The 14954-nt window shown below is 38.7% G+C and overlaps 1 protein-coding gene across 2 annotated transcripts; it reads right to left on the reverse strand.

The window, feature by feature from the left end:
* Nucleotides 1-1487: 1487 nt before the first annotated feature.
* On the reverse strand, nt 1488-13591 carry LOC117302448 (OTU domain-containing protein 3-like). Of its 2 annotated transcripts, none has more exons than XM_033786401.1 (10): nt 13560-13591; nt 12113-12229; nt 10606-10713; nt 8494-8642; nt 7409-7521; nt 6176-6292; nt 4835-5011; nt 4252-4354; nt 3170-3303; nt 1488-1791 (listed from the first exon to the last, which is right to left on the reverse strand). In XM_033786401.1, the coding sequence occupies exons 2-10, from the start codon at nt 12220-12222 to the stop codon at nt 1609-1611; spliced, it is 1194 nt and encodes a 397-aa protein (XP_033642292.1). In that variant the 5' UTR covers nt 12223-12229; nt 13560-13591; the 3' UTR covers nt 1488-1608. The 2 variants fall into 2 exon arrangements, with proteins under 2 accessions (XP_033642292.1, XP_033642293.1); XM_033786402.1 differs by having other exon boundaries at nt 13556-13579.
* Nucleotides 13592-14954: the final 1363 nt, after the last annotated feature.

Here is a 14954-nt window from a genome sequence, read left to right on the forward strand (position 1 = left end):
AAAAATAATTGTGTAAAGAACAGAAAATGACGATGTGGCACCGTTAGCCTATTTTAAATCATCAGTTTTATTTGGTCAAAATCATTCTATTAAAATTCATTGGTGTTCACTTTTAAAACCCTTGTTGACATTTCTAAAAATGAAAAAGGGGTATGCATGTAAATACTTGATCCAAAAATTTACTTTGTTTAGTCTATTTTACACAGTACATGTTGTATTAGTTTTTATGATTCCAAAGGAAAGCCACATGTTTTTTACTTTAATGTACCAGTCATGTTAATAATCATAGCAATCATATGAAACAACAGTAATAATAACTCAAATATTTTGTATATTGTATATTTTTGTATAACAAAGAACATTAAGAGGAGAAATGGGGCCAAAAACCTTGTAAATGTTATCAAATTTCTTGCATGCTCAGGGCCAGAAAGACCATCTCTGTTGCCATGGTCTTGACCTTGGTCATGCTGGTGCCCCTCTAACCATTTCCACACAGACTTCCAGATTTTCAAATGGAAATGCCCCTTTGCAGAATTAAAATGGTCATAATGGGAAATTGTGTATACATGTACATTGTTTCTGATCTGGCACCCTCTTTAGAATGAACTACCTTCAGCCATACTAGAATGGTCCCCCGTGATAAAGACAGGCACTGTTCCTGCAGGTCCAATGATTTTATTGGCTAAACGTACCGTGACATAAGCTTTCCACATCTGTCAGCTAAGCTTGGGCGATATCGATATATTTTATTCACGATATATCGCCGACAATATATCGCGATATTCGATATAATCGCGATTAATTAAATTTGACATCATCAGTCTTCAAACTCAAAGTGAAAGTTGTAGAAGAGACAGTCATAGCTTAAGAGAGGTGTTCTAATGACCTATTCTTCTGGTTTTACTCCAAACCTATGGGGTGCAAGATGTCTCAGCTAGCAAATACATCGCGATATTTAATCGATATCGCGATATATCGCGATTATCGCGCTATATCGCGATATTTCGATTAAAACCAAATCCATCCGATATCGAAATCGTTTCCAAATTAATATCGCGATATTCGATAATATCGTGATATCGCCCAAGCTTACTGTCAGCTTCCACTTTCGATCGTCTACATGCATTGTATGCATAAATTTGTGCACTTCATGTAGTGTTGTTTTACTCACTATGTATTATGTGTACAAGTACAAATGTATGTGTGGGGCGACTGCGATTCTCCGCTTGAAATGAATGCAACATCAAAGGGACATCTGGCAGCATCCAGTCAGGCTGGTATCTAGCGTTTTCACGAGCCTCGTCAGCAGATGTTCAGGCTAACTGTTTGGAGGACACACATATCGGCGGACTAAATTCCCTGTGATACAAGCACATAAATCTGAAGGTTGCTGGTTCGAATCCCATCCATATCAATTTACAAAATGCAACAGGAAAGAGTCTTTACCAACACATGTACAGGAGCACTGTGTGTCATAACACCTTATCCTTTTTTCCCCAATATTATTTTTTCTTGTACTCTGCTGAACAAGGTATATGGGTTGCATATTAATTTAATAATAACTTTTAAGAATTTAACTTTGATTTTGTACAGTTCACTGTACTGTATTTATATAGACAATGCTCCCATTTGACCAATCGGCACAGAGACGGTACTCAGCGCATCGTCGTCTGGTTCCGGACTCTCCGTGTCGATCCCTGAAAGTTTCTGTTTGTGTCTCTCCGTTTGCCGTTCCTTCTTCTCAGCTTTCTTTTGATGTTTCACGACGCGGCTGTTCACTGACCTTTGACCCTAGAGAGATGAAGACATCCAATGTCAATCACCACAACAAAAGCTACGCTTTAATTTACTTAGAGCTATCCCTCATTCCCGGACAAAGATCATTGTTATGGGTCTGCAAATGAAAATATCCTGGTATTGATACGTCGCAAGCGGCCACTGTGCCCATTCACCATTTTGGTGGGCAATAGGTTTATGTGTAAACGCTGCGTCGCCTAAAATGCACACTTCAATGAATAAAGCACACTGACATTGTCCACCAAAGTTGCGCATCCAAGATTATTCTGATGATGACCTAAGGTGAATTGGGTCAATAGCTGGAACTCACACACCTGTTTCTTTTTTCAATTTTTTCTTCATGAGAGATTACCTAAAATCACGATACTGGACAACCACTTCAAGGTGATTCATCACATAACTGATTTGGGCTAACGACCCGAATGAACTGCCACCAGGGACACGATGCCCCCAGCCTCACTACCATGGGCAGCGCACCGTATCGATACCTCTTGTCATTAACCCCTGGAAGGGATGTATTGAGAAACAGGGCCAAGCGTTAGATGTAAAGTGTACACGCGCGTAGTTTAAAGATATTTGCATAGTGATCACGCCCGCGTTTTTTATGGCACAGACACGTTTTTTTAAAACAAAAACAGCAACATTTTTTAAGATGAAAGACATACATAGGATTGATTACAGGCGCTCTTTAAAATGTGCTAGATTATGATGGAGCAAGGTATGCTGGGGAAAAATCGAGATCGATCACGCCTTGGAACGAGGTTGCGAAGCCCCCTACTCATGGGGCTGAAACAGGATTACCCCCTTCACAGTCTGTAGGGATGTAGGCATGGGTGACATCTCCTAGAAGCCTGGCACGCAGAATGCACTACCATCCAAACTTTTCACAAAGCAATTATGATGCCTTGCTAAAAAGCACAAGTGTCATAGACCTTATCGCAAATACCAATGCGCAAGCGCAGACTGTTGAATGAGGTGCATTGTGGGATATATATGGATAAAATTTGGATACCAGCTAGACCACAATGCACCTAATTCCAAGCTTTACGCGCGCGCCCCAGTATTTGCGAAAAGGTCTATGGCAGGGTATCGCACAGACAACACCAGAGCTTGGGTCCGCTGAACTATAGACGGCTCGGCCACGACACACCACCAGGCAAACGATTATAAGGGTATAAATATTTTACAACAACTTTCCAAAGCCTGGACTGCAATTTTTGTACAATTTACCTAGAAGCAATCTGGCAGTCCCCTGCAAAGATAAAAATTATGGGTCTGCAAACGAAAATATCCTGATAAATGGCTGGAACTCAAACACCTGTTTCTACTCGAGGCCAACAAGAATAATAAGAGTATAAAATGTTTTTCTTACTCTTCCTCTGCCTCTTCCTGGAGTCCTGTTGGGTTGCGTCTTCTTGGTGTTTCCTTCATCAAGGACTGCACCAAAGATACGAGCCCCGGTCCCTCCAGACGACCAAATGCCATTCTCTGAAGCACCCGCACAATCTGTGGCATAACAATAACAAAATTAATAACTTGATGTTTGAAGCTTTGCATGGTGTGAGGGATATTAAGAATAGACTACAAACAAAAATAAACTTGCGGGTACAACCCAGTCATTATTCTCTTTTGGGAGAGTATTGGCTCTGAAAAGAGCCTGTTTGGTCTTGAAGTTTCAAACTCTGCTCGTCTTGCTTTCTCCTGAAGATGAGCAGATATCACCGTTTGAAACGTCGAGGAACAGGGTGCTTCTGTTGGGTTTGGGTGTGGTAAGGATGAGGGATCAAGACTGAGGTGATGAATCTGGTTGAGTCAGAGGGTTGCTGAAGGATAAGGACTGTCGATGACTCTGATTGGTTTGGGGTTGGTTCGGCTTGGGATAAGAAACAAGAGAGTGAAGGGTAAGAATAAACTATAAACAATGGTAAACATGCGGGTACAACCATGTAACAAATCTCTTTTGAGGGAGTGTTGGCTCTGAAAAGAGCCAGTTTGGTCTCAACATTTCAAACAGTATGTACTCTGCTCAACTTCAGGAGAAAGCTGGAATGCCGGTGGTGATGCTGCTTAAAGGCACTAGACACCTTTGGTAATTTTCAAAGACAAGTCTTCCCACTTGGTGTATCTCAACATATGCACAAAATAACAAACCTGTGAAAAAGTTTCGAGATAATAATGGAAGATAATTGTGTGTTTTCAGATGCTTGATTTCGGGACCTCAAAATTTAATTCTGAGGTCTCGAAATCAAATTCAAATATTTTAGCCATTTCTCACAATGTTTTATACTATCAACAGCTCTCAATAGCTTGTTACCAAGTAAGTTTTTATGCTAACAATTATTTTGAGTAATTACCAATCGTGCCCAGTGCCTTTAAGAGATTAAGAGATGTTATTACATAATTACCACTAGTGCTCATCAGCACCTTTAAGAAATTACATAATAAGATCCTTACCATAAGATGGAGACTCTGCCTGATCCATCTGCATGATAAACTCAATCGTAGATTCAACGTCATAATAATAATCTTCTAAGGTATCGCTGACCAGACCCGCATCCTGGATTTTAAAATCACATAAAGAGAGGGTCAACAAAAAGTATCTTTAGTAATAATAATAGTAACAGCGCATATCCATCACTCAGTGACGCTCAAGGTGCTTTAACATACAGTTTTTTCCTGCAAGGTATGTGGGATTAAGTTTGAATCATGAGACCTACTCCTTTTACATAGCACCATGTAATGGTTTACAAGGTGCTGTGGCGCAATATGCTGCCAATCCAGCCAGGAACACCGGGGCAAACCCCTCCTCTTTTCGATAAGTGCACTGGGTTCTTTTACATGCATTACACAACACATGGAACCAATGGCTTTACGTCCCATCCGAAGGACGAAGCAATGGTGAAGTGTCTTGCTTAAGGACACAAGTGTCACGGCTGGGGGGTTCGAACCGACACTCTGCTGATCAGCAACACCAGAGTTTGAATTCGGTGCTCTAAACCGCTCGGCCACGACACTTCCAGCAAATTGTATGACGTACCTGACATCCTGTAGCGTCCATAATCTGTATTACCATCTCATCAATATTCATGTTTTCAGAAGCCACACCCCCTGCACCCGTGACATCATATGATGATGCGCCATTAGTTGAGAAACCATCGCTGCCTTTTGATTTGGCCTTTTTTCCAGCAGCTGCAAGTTTGCTTGGGTCTGAGGACTGGCAGAAAAAAAAACATGTATGAAAAGAGCAAGGCCTGAACAAGAGATATTTCAGTACAGAACAGTCTTGGGTTTAATTTGTCGTGGGTTTGATAGAAGATCATCTTCATGTTAACCCCGAGGTTGCAGGTTCAATTCCTGCTTTAGTACCATTTCATTGGTTGGTTCAACTCAATATTATTTAAAGTTTTCCCAGTCAATTTCCCATTTGGTTTATTGCTTGACATTTGCAATAAAAAGTTGCATCGCCTTAAGGTGATCCCTCTCCTGCTTTTTCTTGGGCTATGTTGTAAACGTGGGTGACTTCCCTGGCTAAACGTCAGTTAAATCAATCAATCAATCAACAACATTTATTTCCATAAATGCATATACATAAATAACAATTTGATTTTACAAAACTGAAACTGTATGGAGGCATGACCCATCAAAAGCAAAAGCTTGTAGGCTGGGATGCCTTGAACAAAGCCAGACAAAGATAGATAGTATTTATACAGTATAACAATGAAATAATAAAACAATGCATATAAAAAACAGCTAAAGATCAAAATGAGACGGGTAAACAAGCGCAAAAAACAAGCAAACAAACAAACAACAAATACCCGAACAATCAAAGCTTGAAATGGCTTCTGACTGACCCCCTGAACAATATTGACAAAATAATGAGACCACCAACATCAGGGCTACAGATAGCTGACACATTATCAAATCCCACTCCAGTAAATATTTCAACAAAATGTAAAACTTATTGATATGACCAGCAAAGTACATGTATACAGGCATGCAGCTGCCCGTTGAAAAAAAACAGGAAAATTTTCAAAGGCACAACACAAGTGCGGAGCGAGGCAGCCGAAACGCCACGGGACATGATACCCACAATGGTACCCTGGAAAATGTTGAGGTTTATTATGCTCTTAGGTGCATTGTTAGCATGTACTAGGCTTATTTTACATGATTGTAGTTGTACACTGTTGTTGCCAGGCATATATATTTTTTAATTTTTTTTTCACGTTTAAATGTTTTTTTTTAAAAGCGGAATTCCGCGGAAACGCGGAAGAGTTGCATGCCTGTGTATACAGCCTGCTTTGAAATGCCATGGAATATACAATGCCACTGTTATTGTAAACACTGGAGGTGCAGACCTCAAGAAAGTTAATACAACTACCTTAAACTTGGTTGGCTCTTGTAATTTGTCACCGTATTTGCGTATACTGGAGTAATGATCGCCATTATGGTAAGCTAAGTGTAGCTCCCTGGTACCTGGGCGATCGTTTCCTGATATCTGTGGATAGAGGTTAAACACAAAACACATTAACCCAAATCCCCTTTATTTCTTCAGCTAGGATACCCTCCCATATTTTCCAAAACTCCCAACTCCATGGTAACTTAAAGGGAAAAATTGGGCGAGTTGGTCTATGAAAAGCATTTGAAACTGTTTGTTATAAAAATGCGTATGATTCGAAAGATGGTTTAAAAGTATAACATAATGATTAGGCAAAGACACTGGACACTATTGGTAATTGTCAAAGACCCCCAGTCTTCTCATTTGGTGTATCTCAACATATGCATAAAATAACAAACCTGTGAAAAATGTGAGCTCAATTGGTCGTCGGATTTGCAAGAGAATAATGAAAGAAAAAACGCCCTTGTTGCACAAGTTGTGTGCTTTCAGATGCTTGATTTTGAGACCTCAAAATCAAATTCTTGAGTCTCAAAATCGGTGCCTTTAATGATCCACACAAATATATGCCTTGAATTTGCTTGGTTTTCCTCATCTTTTAAAATTGGTCTTAGGGTTTCGACCAGCATGTTAAAGTCATTGTCAGGAGACTGAAGAGTGTTTCACATGCTGGTCTAAGGTTTCACCTTGCAATATGCCTTAGCACTCATATTATAGAACCTAACAACAATTATTACACTAACAAGTTTATGCAGAATGGAGCTATAAAGGCTCTGAGGTCTGGGGACTATGGCTACAGCTGGATCAAAGCGTCACATTGCGTTAAAGTCAGAGTTATATATAGGACTAGAGGGCGCACATGCCTATATACGCGGCCCGGCATGCGCGCATGCGGCCATTTTCTAAGTTGACAAAACAGCACCACACAGCATGTGTTTGTGCGCCATTTTGTAAGTTGACAAAACAGCATCGTGTAGCGTTCAATAAACACAAACTCCAACGTGTACTTCATATTCAACGTGCGTGCAGAATGGCGCGCTTGTCATCTTGCGGTCCCGTCGCGTTTGTGCAAGCAGCATCACCAGTGCGCCCTCTAGCTCTTTTATATAACTCTATGGTTAAAGTATAGGACGTCCTTAGCAACACACTTAGAAAGAGTCGTAGCCGTAGCCGCAAATCGGAATACGGCTTCATACAAGAGTTTCTTGACTCACTCACTCTCCAGTCTGGTGCATTCAGCTGGTGGATAACAACATTCAGGCCATGCCGACGTGCAAATGCAACAATGCTGTCATTGCCGGCGTAGGTACCAGACTTGGCTAGATTCTCAACTGCAAACGAATAGGGAAGAGTTGCGAGTATTTACCGCAAGGATTCAGTATTCTATGCTATCATTAAAGGCATTGTGGACACCTTTGGTAATTGTCAAAGACCAGTCTTCTCACTTGTTGTATCCCAACATATGCGTACAATAACAAATCTGTGAAAATTTGAGCTCAATTGGTCATCAAAGTCGCAAGAGAATAATTAATGAAAGAAAGAAAACCATTGTGCACAAATGAGTGTGCTTTCAGATGCCTAAGAAAATGCTTCAGGCCTGAAGTGTTTTATTTTAATATTTGAGAAAGAAATGACCCCTTTTTCAAAAACTAAATTACTTCAGAGGGAGCCGTTTCTCATAATGTTTTATACTATCAACAGCTCTCCATTGCTCGTTTACCGAGTAAGTTTTTATGCTAACAATCATTTCGAGTAATAACCAATAGTGTCCAGTTTCTTTAAGTCAATCAAGTGTATCATTTATTAAATTATTTACAAAGAAAGAAACGATGAAAGGTAGGGTCATACTTTCGTACTTATCTAAAGAAAATTGTAAAAAAATTATATCCGAAAGCATACTTCTTATAAACATGGTAACGGTAGCAAGCATCCTGTGAAAGTTGTTATTCTGAAATGCTCCGTTGATTTGAGGTCAATACAAATATTTGAATCTGAGAAACGATTCATGCATGAATCGTTTTTCAGATTTCTCAGAAATTGTGTTTGCGAATGCTGTGGCCAGAGATGCGGTTGGCACCCGCCCACTGTCATCTCGCTAAACGTGGAGCGATTTGACGATCATGCGAAAATATCATGACAGTTTTTGACAGTGTTTTCTCAGCAAGTTATATTCAGCTGAGACTTTCACAGGTGACTTTTGTTGTATCTTTGTTTGTAATTTTGCCAATGTATCAGCATTACGTTGACGAAAACCAAATGTTGACCCTACATTTGAATCATTTCAAAAAGAATACAAGTCTTACTGTGTTTGTCAAAAGGCACATCATCCTCAACAAATGGTTCAAAGTCCCCTCTGTGATCGAGAATATACCGGACCGTTTCCCCCCTGTGCTTCAAATGGTTGCGTCCATGGCCATCCAGCTGATCTCCCAAGGAGCGAAACAGACAGTTCCTAGTCACAACAATGAGATAAGTACAGTTAAAGACGTAAGGATTTCAAAGCACTTATAAGATTCATCTCAAGATGAGAGTTGTCAAACAACTACTTATTTCTTAATCTCCAACTTGATTTGACATTGATTGTGATTTTGATACTGTGGAAATAAACTGACAAACTGACAATTGTGACATCACACTTTGCTTGGCAAAGAAAAAAAAATAGTGAATATCACAGATTTACATAAAACTAACGGGGTCTAAATGATGATAGTAGAAAACATCCCTTAAAATATTTCTGTCTGAAATGTCATATTTGATGAGAAATAAATAAAACTGATTTTCTGTTCAGTGGGTGTTTTATTCACTTTTGTTTGCATCATTGTCATGCCAAAACTATTTTCTCAAGACCCAGATGGCCAATCGATCTCAAACTTCTACAGGTTTGTCAGATTATGTATATGGTGGATTACATAAAGTGCTTACACTGCCAGCAACTGTTTTGTTAGCAAAAACCAATTCTGTAATGTTCCTTTAAAGGCAGTGGACACTGTTGGTAATTGTCAAAGACTAGCCTTCACAGTTGGTGTATCTCAACATATGCATAAAATAACAAACCTGTGAAAATTTGAGCTCAATCGGGCATCAAAGTTGCGAGATAATAATGAAAGAAGAAAACACCCTAGTCACACGAAGTTGTGTGCGTTTAGATGCTTGACTTCAAGACCTCAAATTCTAAACTTGAGGTCTCAAAATTAAATTCGTGGAAAAGTACTTCTTTCTCGAATACTACGTCAGTTCAGAGGGAGCCGTATCTCACAATGTTTTATGCTATCAACCTCTCCCCATTACTCATTACCAAGTAAGGTTTTATGCTAATAATTATTTTGAGTAATAACCAATAGTGTCCACTGCCTTTAAGATTGACACAGTTAAAGCCATTATATACTTTCGGTAAACAGTATTGTCCAAGTCCCACACTTCGTGTATCACAACTTATATATAAAATAACAAACCTGTGAAAATTTAGGCTCAATCGGTCATCGGAGTCGGGAGAAAATAACGGGAAAACCCACTCTTATTTCTGCACGTTTCGCCGTGTCATGACATGTGTTTAAAATAAATCCGTAATTCTCGCTATTGAGAATTGATATTGTTTTAATGTTTTCTCAAAAAGTGAAGCATTTCATGGAATAATATTTCAAGAGAAGTCTTTCACCATTACCTTCTGTAAACCCTGTGAATTATTTGTAAATCTGTGAACTTTTTCTTGTTTTTCTGTACCAAAAGTGTATAATGGCTTTAAGGTCAATCTTAGCTCTTTGTGAAATCGATCCCCAAGGTCTTATTAGCAGATTCCACTTTTGTCCAAAGAATCACTTTATACTATAAATGACATTTTGAAGAAACTTACACATGTAGGTCAAAACATGCACAAACATATGGCAGCTAATCACAAACATATTTTGCTGAGCAGAAACAGGTTACACAAGCCATCACATTATGTGTATTGTTAGTGACCGGTTTCATGCTCATTTTGCTTGGCAGACAAATTTGCTCAGCACCATTTTCCACAATATCTAAAAGCTTTTTGAAACTTGACATAATGTGTGATGTATTGACTGACAAAGTAGACAGGCATGCAAATGTAACTTCACTAATGTATTGACTGACAAAGTAGACAGGCATGCAAGTGTAACTTCACTAATGTATTGACTGACAAAGTAGACAGGCATGCAAATGTAACTTCACTAAAAAAGAGGTATTACACAGTTTCTTGTAAAAAGAGGAATCAGCTGATCCAAGGAAAAGTTGCATGACTGAGTAGATCCCATTCATAAGGGACTGAACTAATTTAATTGCTTGTGCTTGCCCCACAATTATGCGCATATGTCGCCCTGTAAAGCACATAAGTCCATGGGCCATAAGCGCAAAATGCCGTGGTAATCAGAGCCTTGATGCTTATCATTCTGACCTACCCATCTCCTGGTATATCTCGAAGCTCCAACCCTACAATCTGTAGTTGTGTAGCGAAACTGGCAAAGTTCTCATCGTCTGCAAGATAAGATTCATCCTTTTGCTGCTTCCTGTAGTTATTGTTGTAAATAAGACAAAAGAGAGACGAGGTTTTAAAGGCAGTGGACACTATTGGTAGTTAGTCAAAATAGTTATCAGCATAAAACCTCACTTGGAAACGAGTAATGGGGAGAGGTTGATAGCATAAGACATTGTGAGAAACGGCTCCCTCTGAAGGGACGTAGTTTTCGAGAAAGAAGTAGTTTTCCACGAATTTGATTTCGGGACCTCAAGTTTAGAATTTGAGGTCTCGAAATCAAGCAGTGAAAGCACACAACTTCGTGTGACGAGGGTGTTTTTTCTTTCATTATTATCTCGCAACTCTGACTACCGATTGAACTCAAATTTTCACAGGTTTGTTATTTTATGTTTATGATAAGATACACCAAGTGAGAAGACTGGTCTTTGACAATTACCAATAGTGTCCACTGTCTTTAACAAACTTCCTTTTAACCTTTCGTTAGTTTGACCATTCGTTTGTTAATGAAAGACCAACTATGCCAGCCTGCATGAGAACATCATGTGGTGAATGTCCGACTGCTTTTGAATCCCACAGTACACAGTCAACCCTCTTACTGTTTGTCTATTCAACATCGTCCACTGTTGTTTTATATGATTGCAAAATTAGTCAGCCTTTAATATGGTGAATCCCACAGTACACAGTCAACCCTCCTACTGTTTATCCATTCAATATCATCCACTGTTGTTTTGAATGACAATGCCAGCCTGCCAATATCACATGGCTACTCAGTACAATCAACCCTCCTACTGTTTGACTATTTAATATCATCCCAAGTAGTTTTGAATGATAGGCAAACTATATGCCAGCCTGCACTATAATATCATGTGGTGAATGTTTGTTCACAGTACACAGTCAACCCTCCTACTGTCTGACCATTCAATATCATCCACTATGGTTTTGAATGATTGATAAACTTTGCAAGTGTGCAATATGACATCATGTGGTGAACGTAACTACACAGTACACAGTCAACCCTCCTACTGTCTGACCATTCAATATCATCCACTATGGTTTTGAATGATAGATAAACTTTGCCAGCCCGCTATATGATATCATTTGGTGAATGCAACTACACAGTACACAGTCAACCCTCCTACTGTCTGACAATTCAATATCATCCACTCTGGTTTTGAATAGCTCTGACGTATAATGTATTATACAGTGAATGCATCAACACAGTACACATATATTACACAAAGTACTTTACTTTCTGTGTAGTCCCGTGCACAGTTATGGCAACTATTCTTCCTTATAAATAATCAGATCACAATAATTTCTCATTCCTAATTTGAAGCAACAAAAACTGTTCCTTTACTTTTTGATGACTCTAGAAGTAGCCTATGCAGACCATTTACGCAAAGTCTCAAGTTTTGTAATCTATGGCCAACCTGTAAGCATTTCTTGTTGCTCGCTCATCCCGTTTGCGTTCTTGATGGTCCTGTCTTTGACTTCCTGTCATTGTCTTGGACTGCTTCCGGTTGTTCCCATGTTTGCTCATGATAAAACTATACATAAATGTCCAAAAACGGAAACACTATTGAGTGAGGAAAATTCATATTAAGTTCAAAATAATTTGCTATGTTTTTATTGATTGCCAAAAAGCCAGAGAGCATCAACCTTGATTATTTTGCCTGCTCTTTAGAATTAAAGGCAGTGGACACTATTGGTAATTACTTAAAATATTTATAAGCACAAAACCTTACTTGGTAATGAGTAATGGGGAGAGGTTGATAGTATAAAATATTGTGAGAAACGGCTCCCTCTGAAGTGACGTAGTTTTCGAGAAAGAAGTCATTTTCATCAAATTTGATTTCGAGACCTCAGATTTACAACTTGAGGTCTCGAAATCAAGCATCTGAAAGCGCACAACTCTGTGACTGTGTGACCAAGGGTGTTTTTTCTTTCGTTATTATCTCCCAACTTTGATGACCGTTTGAGCTCAAATTTTCACAGGTTTGTTATGGTATGCAATGTTGAGATACAGCAAGTGAGAAGAGTGGTCTTTGACAAGTGTCAAGTGTCTTTAATATTAATGAGGGAAACTTCCCCAAGTTGTGGGATATTCTGCAATTAATCTCCTCACAATAGGTTTACAGGGCCCCTCCTTAGAGTTAGACCCAGTGACTAGGGCGCCCCAGTCATGAGGTTTAGCGGTTAATGGCGCTAAGTGCAATCCATCTATGCTATTCTAAATCATCAATTCAGTCTATTTTGTAATTTTGGCAATAGAAATTACAATAACATAAACAAAGGTTTATCGCGAATAGCAAAATATCAAGAGAGGGCGCTGTTGAACCCACACATAGGCCATGCGTGCGCACGCCGTGTACGACAACATAAACCGCGGTAGCAAATGCCCCGTCTGCCTACACCCATAAATTAGGCCCAGTAACTGCGCTGTAGTGGTAGTGTATTCATTTTTTTGAAAATTTGAGTTTGACATTATCGGTCATGACCGATAAAATGTCAAAATTTCGAAAAAAGGAATACACCCCAATTACTGGGTCTAGACCACAGACTACTATCTAGCTCTAGAATGAAAAAAAACCTCAGTCACTTCAGACTGGGCTATAATTTAAAACAAACAAATAAAGTCACAATTACAATTTTCCTGAAATAGATGCAGCACTATGTGAACGTATAATACTATAAAAGCGAAAACAAACCGGGTTTTCATTTCCTTTTTATCTTAATTAAAAACGGGAACGGAAGTGGACAGCTAAAGGTAATCATTTTCAAATAAACCATGCAAATCTCTTTTCAAGTTCTTCTCTAATCTGATTCATTTGAATGTTACCATCTCCATAGTGACAACTAAAACTTTTTAATACTTGCCCCTCAGCACTTTTCGCCGAACGATGGCCGGCTTTTTATAACATCGCATCGCACAGACGTCCGTAGTCTTGTTCTTGCGTCGCTCCTCGTTATAATCCGTGTCGCTTTAAACACATTTTCAACAGAGGGCGCTGAAAAACGAACGCAGCAGATCCAAACAGACATCGGACGAGAGTCCCATCAGTCGCCCAATAATATAAAACAATCCTCCGTTTTTTAATTGCTTCAATTCAAAGGTTTTGTTAAACAATCTTGTTACGGTTATTATTGAAGGCAGTGCGTTTTATTTTATTTATATAAAATAAAAACGTGTAAAAACAACAACCAACTGCTCTCTGGAAACGTGAATTGTTAATTTTCAAAAACTAGCAGATTCATAGCAGAAGTTCAAACAAACTCTATTGTTTCATTGAAACTTTCAATAATCAGCAACCATGAGAACAAAATACTATAGACCTTTCACACAGTCACAGCTCGAGTTTTGGCAAGCCTAGGTTGGTAATACTAAGGGGAAAAAAGTCAGACAGCCTCAGTTTGTTACACAAATTCAAGTTGAATTTGTTTTCAACAAAGCAACCAATCCGACATTTGCAGAAAATGTTGAACTTTTGACACTCTTTGTAAATAAAAATAGCATAAACTTACTTGTTTTAACAAATATGTTTTACAAGTAGGAGCCTAACTTAAGCAATGGGGAGCTATTGATAATAAAAATAAAACATGTGAAACGGCTACATCTGAAGTGACACAATTTTTGAGAAATAGAATTCTAGATCAAATAATAACAGACTTCAGGCCTGAATCTTGTTATCAGGCATCTGAAAACACACAAATTTAAGGGGTCTTTTTCTTTCACGGGATGGCGTGATAGAAAATAACTTATCCACAGGGGGATCGACTTGGGAGAAGAAAAAAAGAAACACTTCTGTATTCCACTATTGAGGATGGAACCCAAGATCCAACCAAACAGTTTTCTGAATAATGACAAATAAGACTGTGAGACTTCTTTCTTTGGTATTTTGTTCTTCATAATATATAACTTTTATTCATCTGAAGTGTATCATACAAAATGTATTTAAATTTATGTTACAAATAGTTTATCTCGTAATATTATTTTACGCACACTGGCAATTCAGCACAAGTGTTTGATTATTGTGTTAGTTAAACAATCATTACTTTAACGTGCCATGTTGGACCCCTCCCACCCTCTCGCTAAACAAAGAACTTTTTTGTTTTCTTCTTCTTTAAAAAAAAAACTTGCAATTTCTTTACACCTGAAGCCAGGGCCCAATTTCATAGAGCTGCTAAGCACAAAAATTTGCTTAGCATGAAATTTCTTCCTTGTTAAAAACAGGATTACCAACCAAATTTCCGTTTGTCGCATGTCGTTTCTTA

This window comes from Asterias rubens, chromosome 18 (assembly GCF_902459465.1).
Source record: "Asterias rubens chromosome 18, eAstRub1.3, whole genome shotgun sequence".
NCBI lineage: Eukaryota > Metazoa > Echinodermata > Asteroidea > Forcipulatida > Asteriidae > Asterias > Asterias rubens.

Coding starts and splice junctions, on each gene's coding strand:
- LOC117302448 (XM_033786401.1), bottom strand. CDS start 12,222: ATGAGCAAACATGGGAACAACCGGAAGCAGTCCAAGACAATGACAGGA. Junction 6,293..7,408: donor TGAATGCACCAGACTGGAGA/GTGAGTGAGTCA, acceptor CTCTATCCACAG/ATATCAGGAAACGATCGCCC. Junction 5,012..6,175: donor AAGAGCCAACCAAGTTTAAG/GTAGTTGTATTA, acceptor TTTTTCTGCCAG/TCCTCAGACCCAAGCAAACT.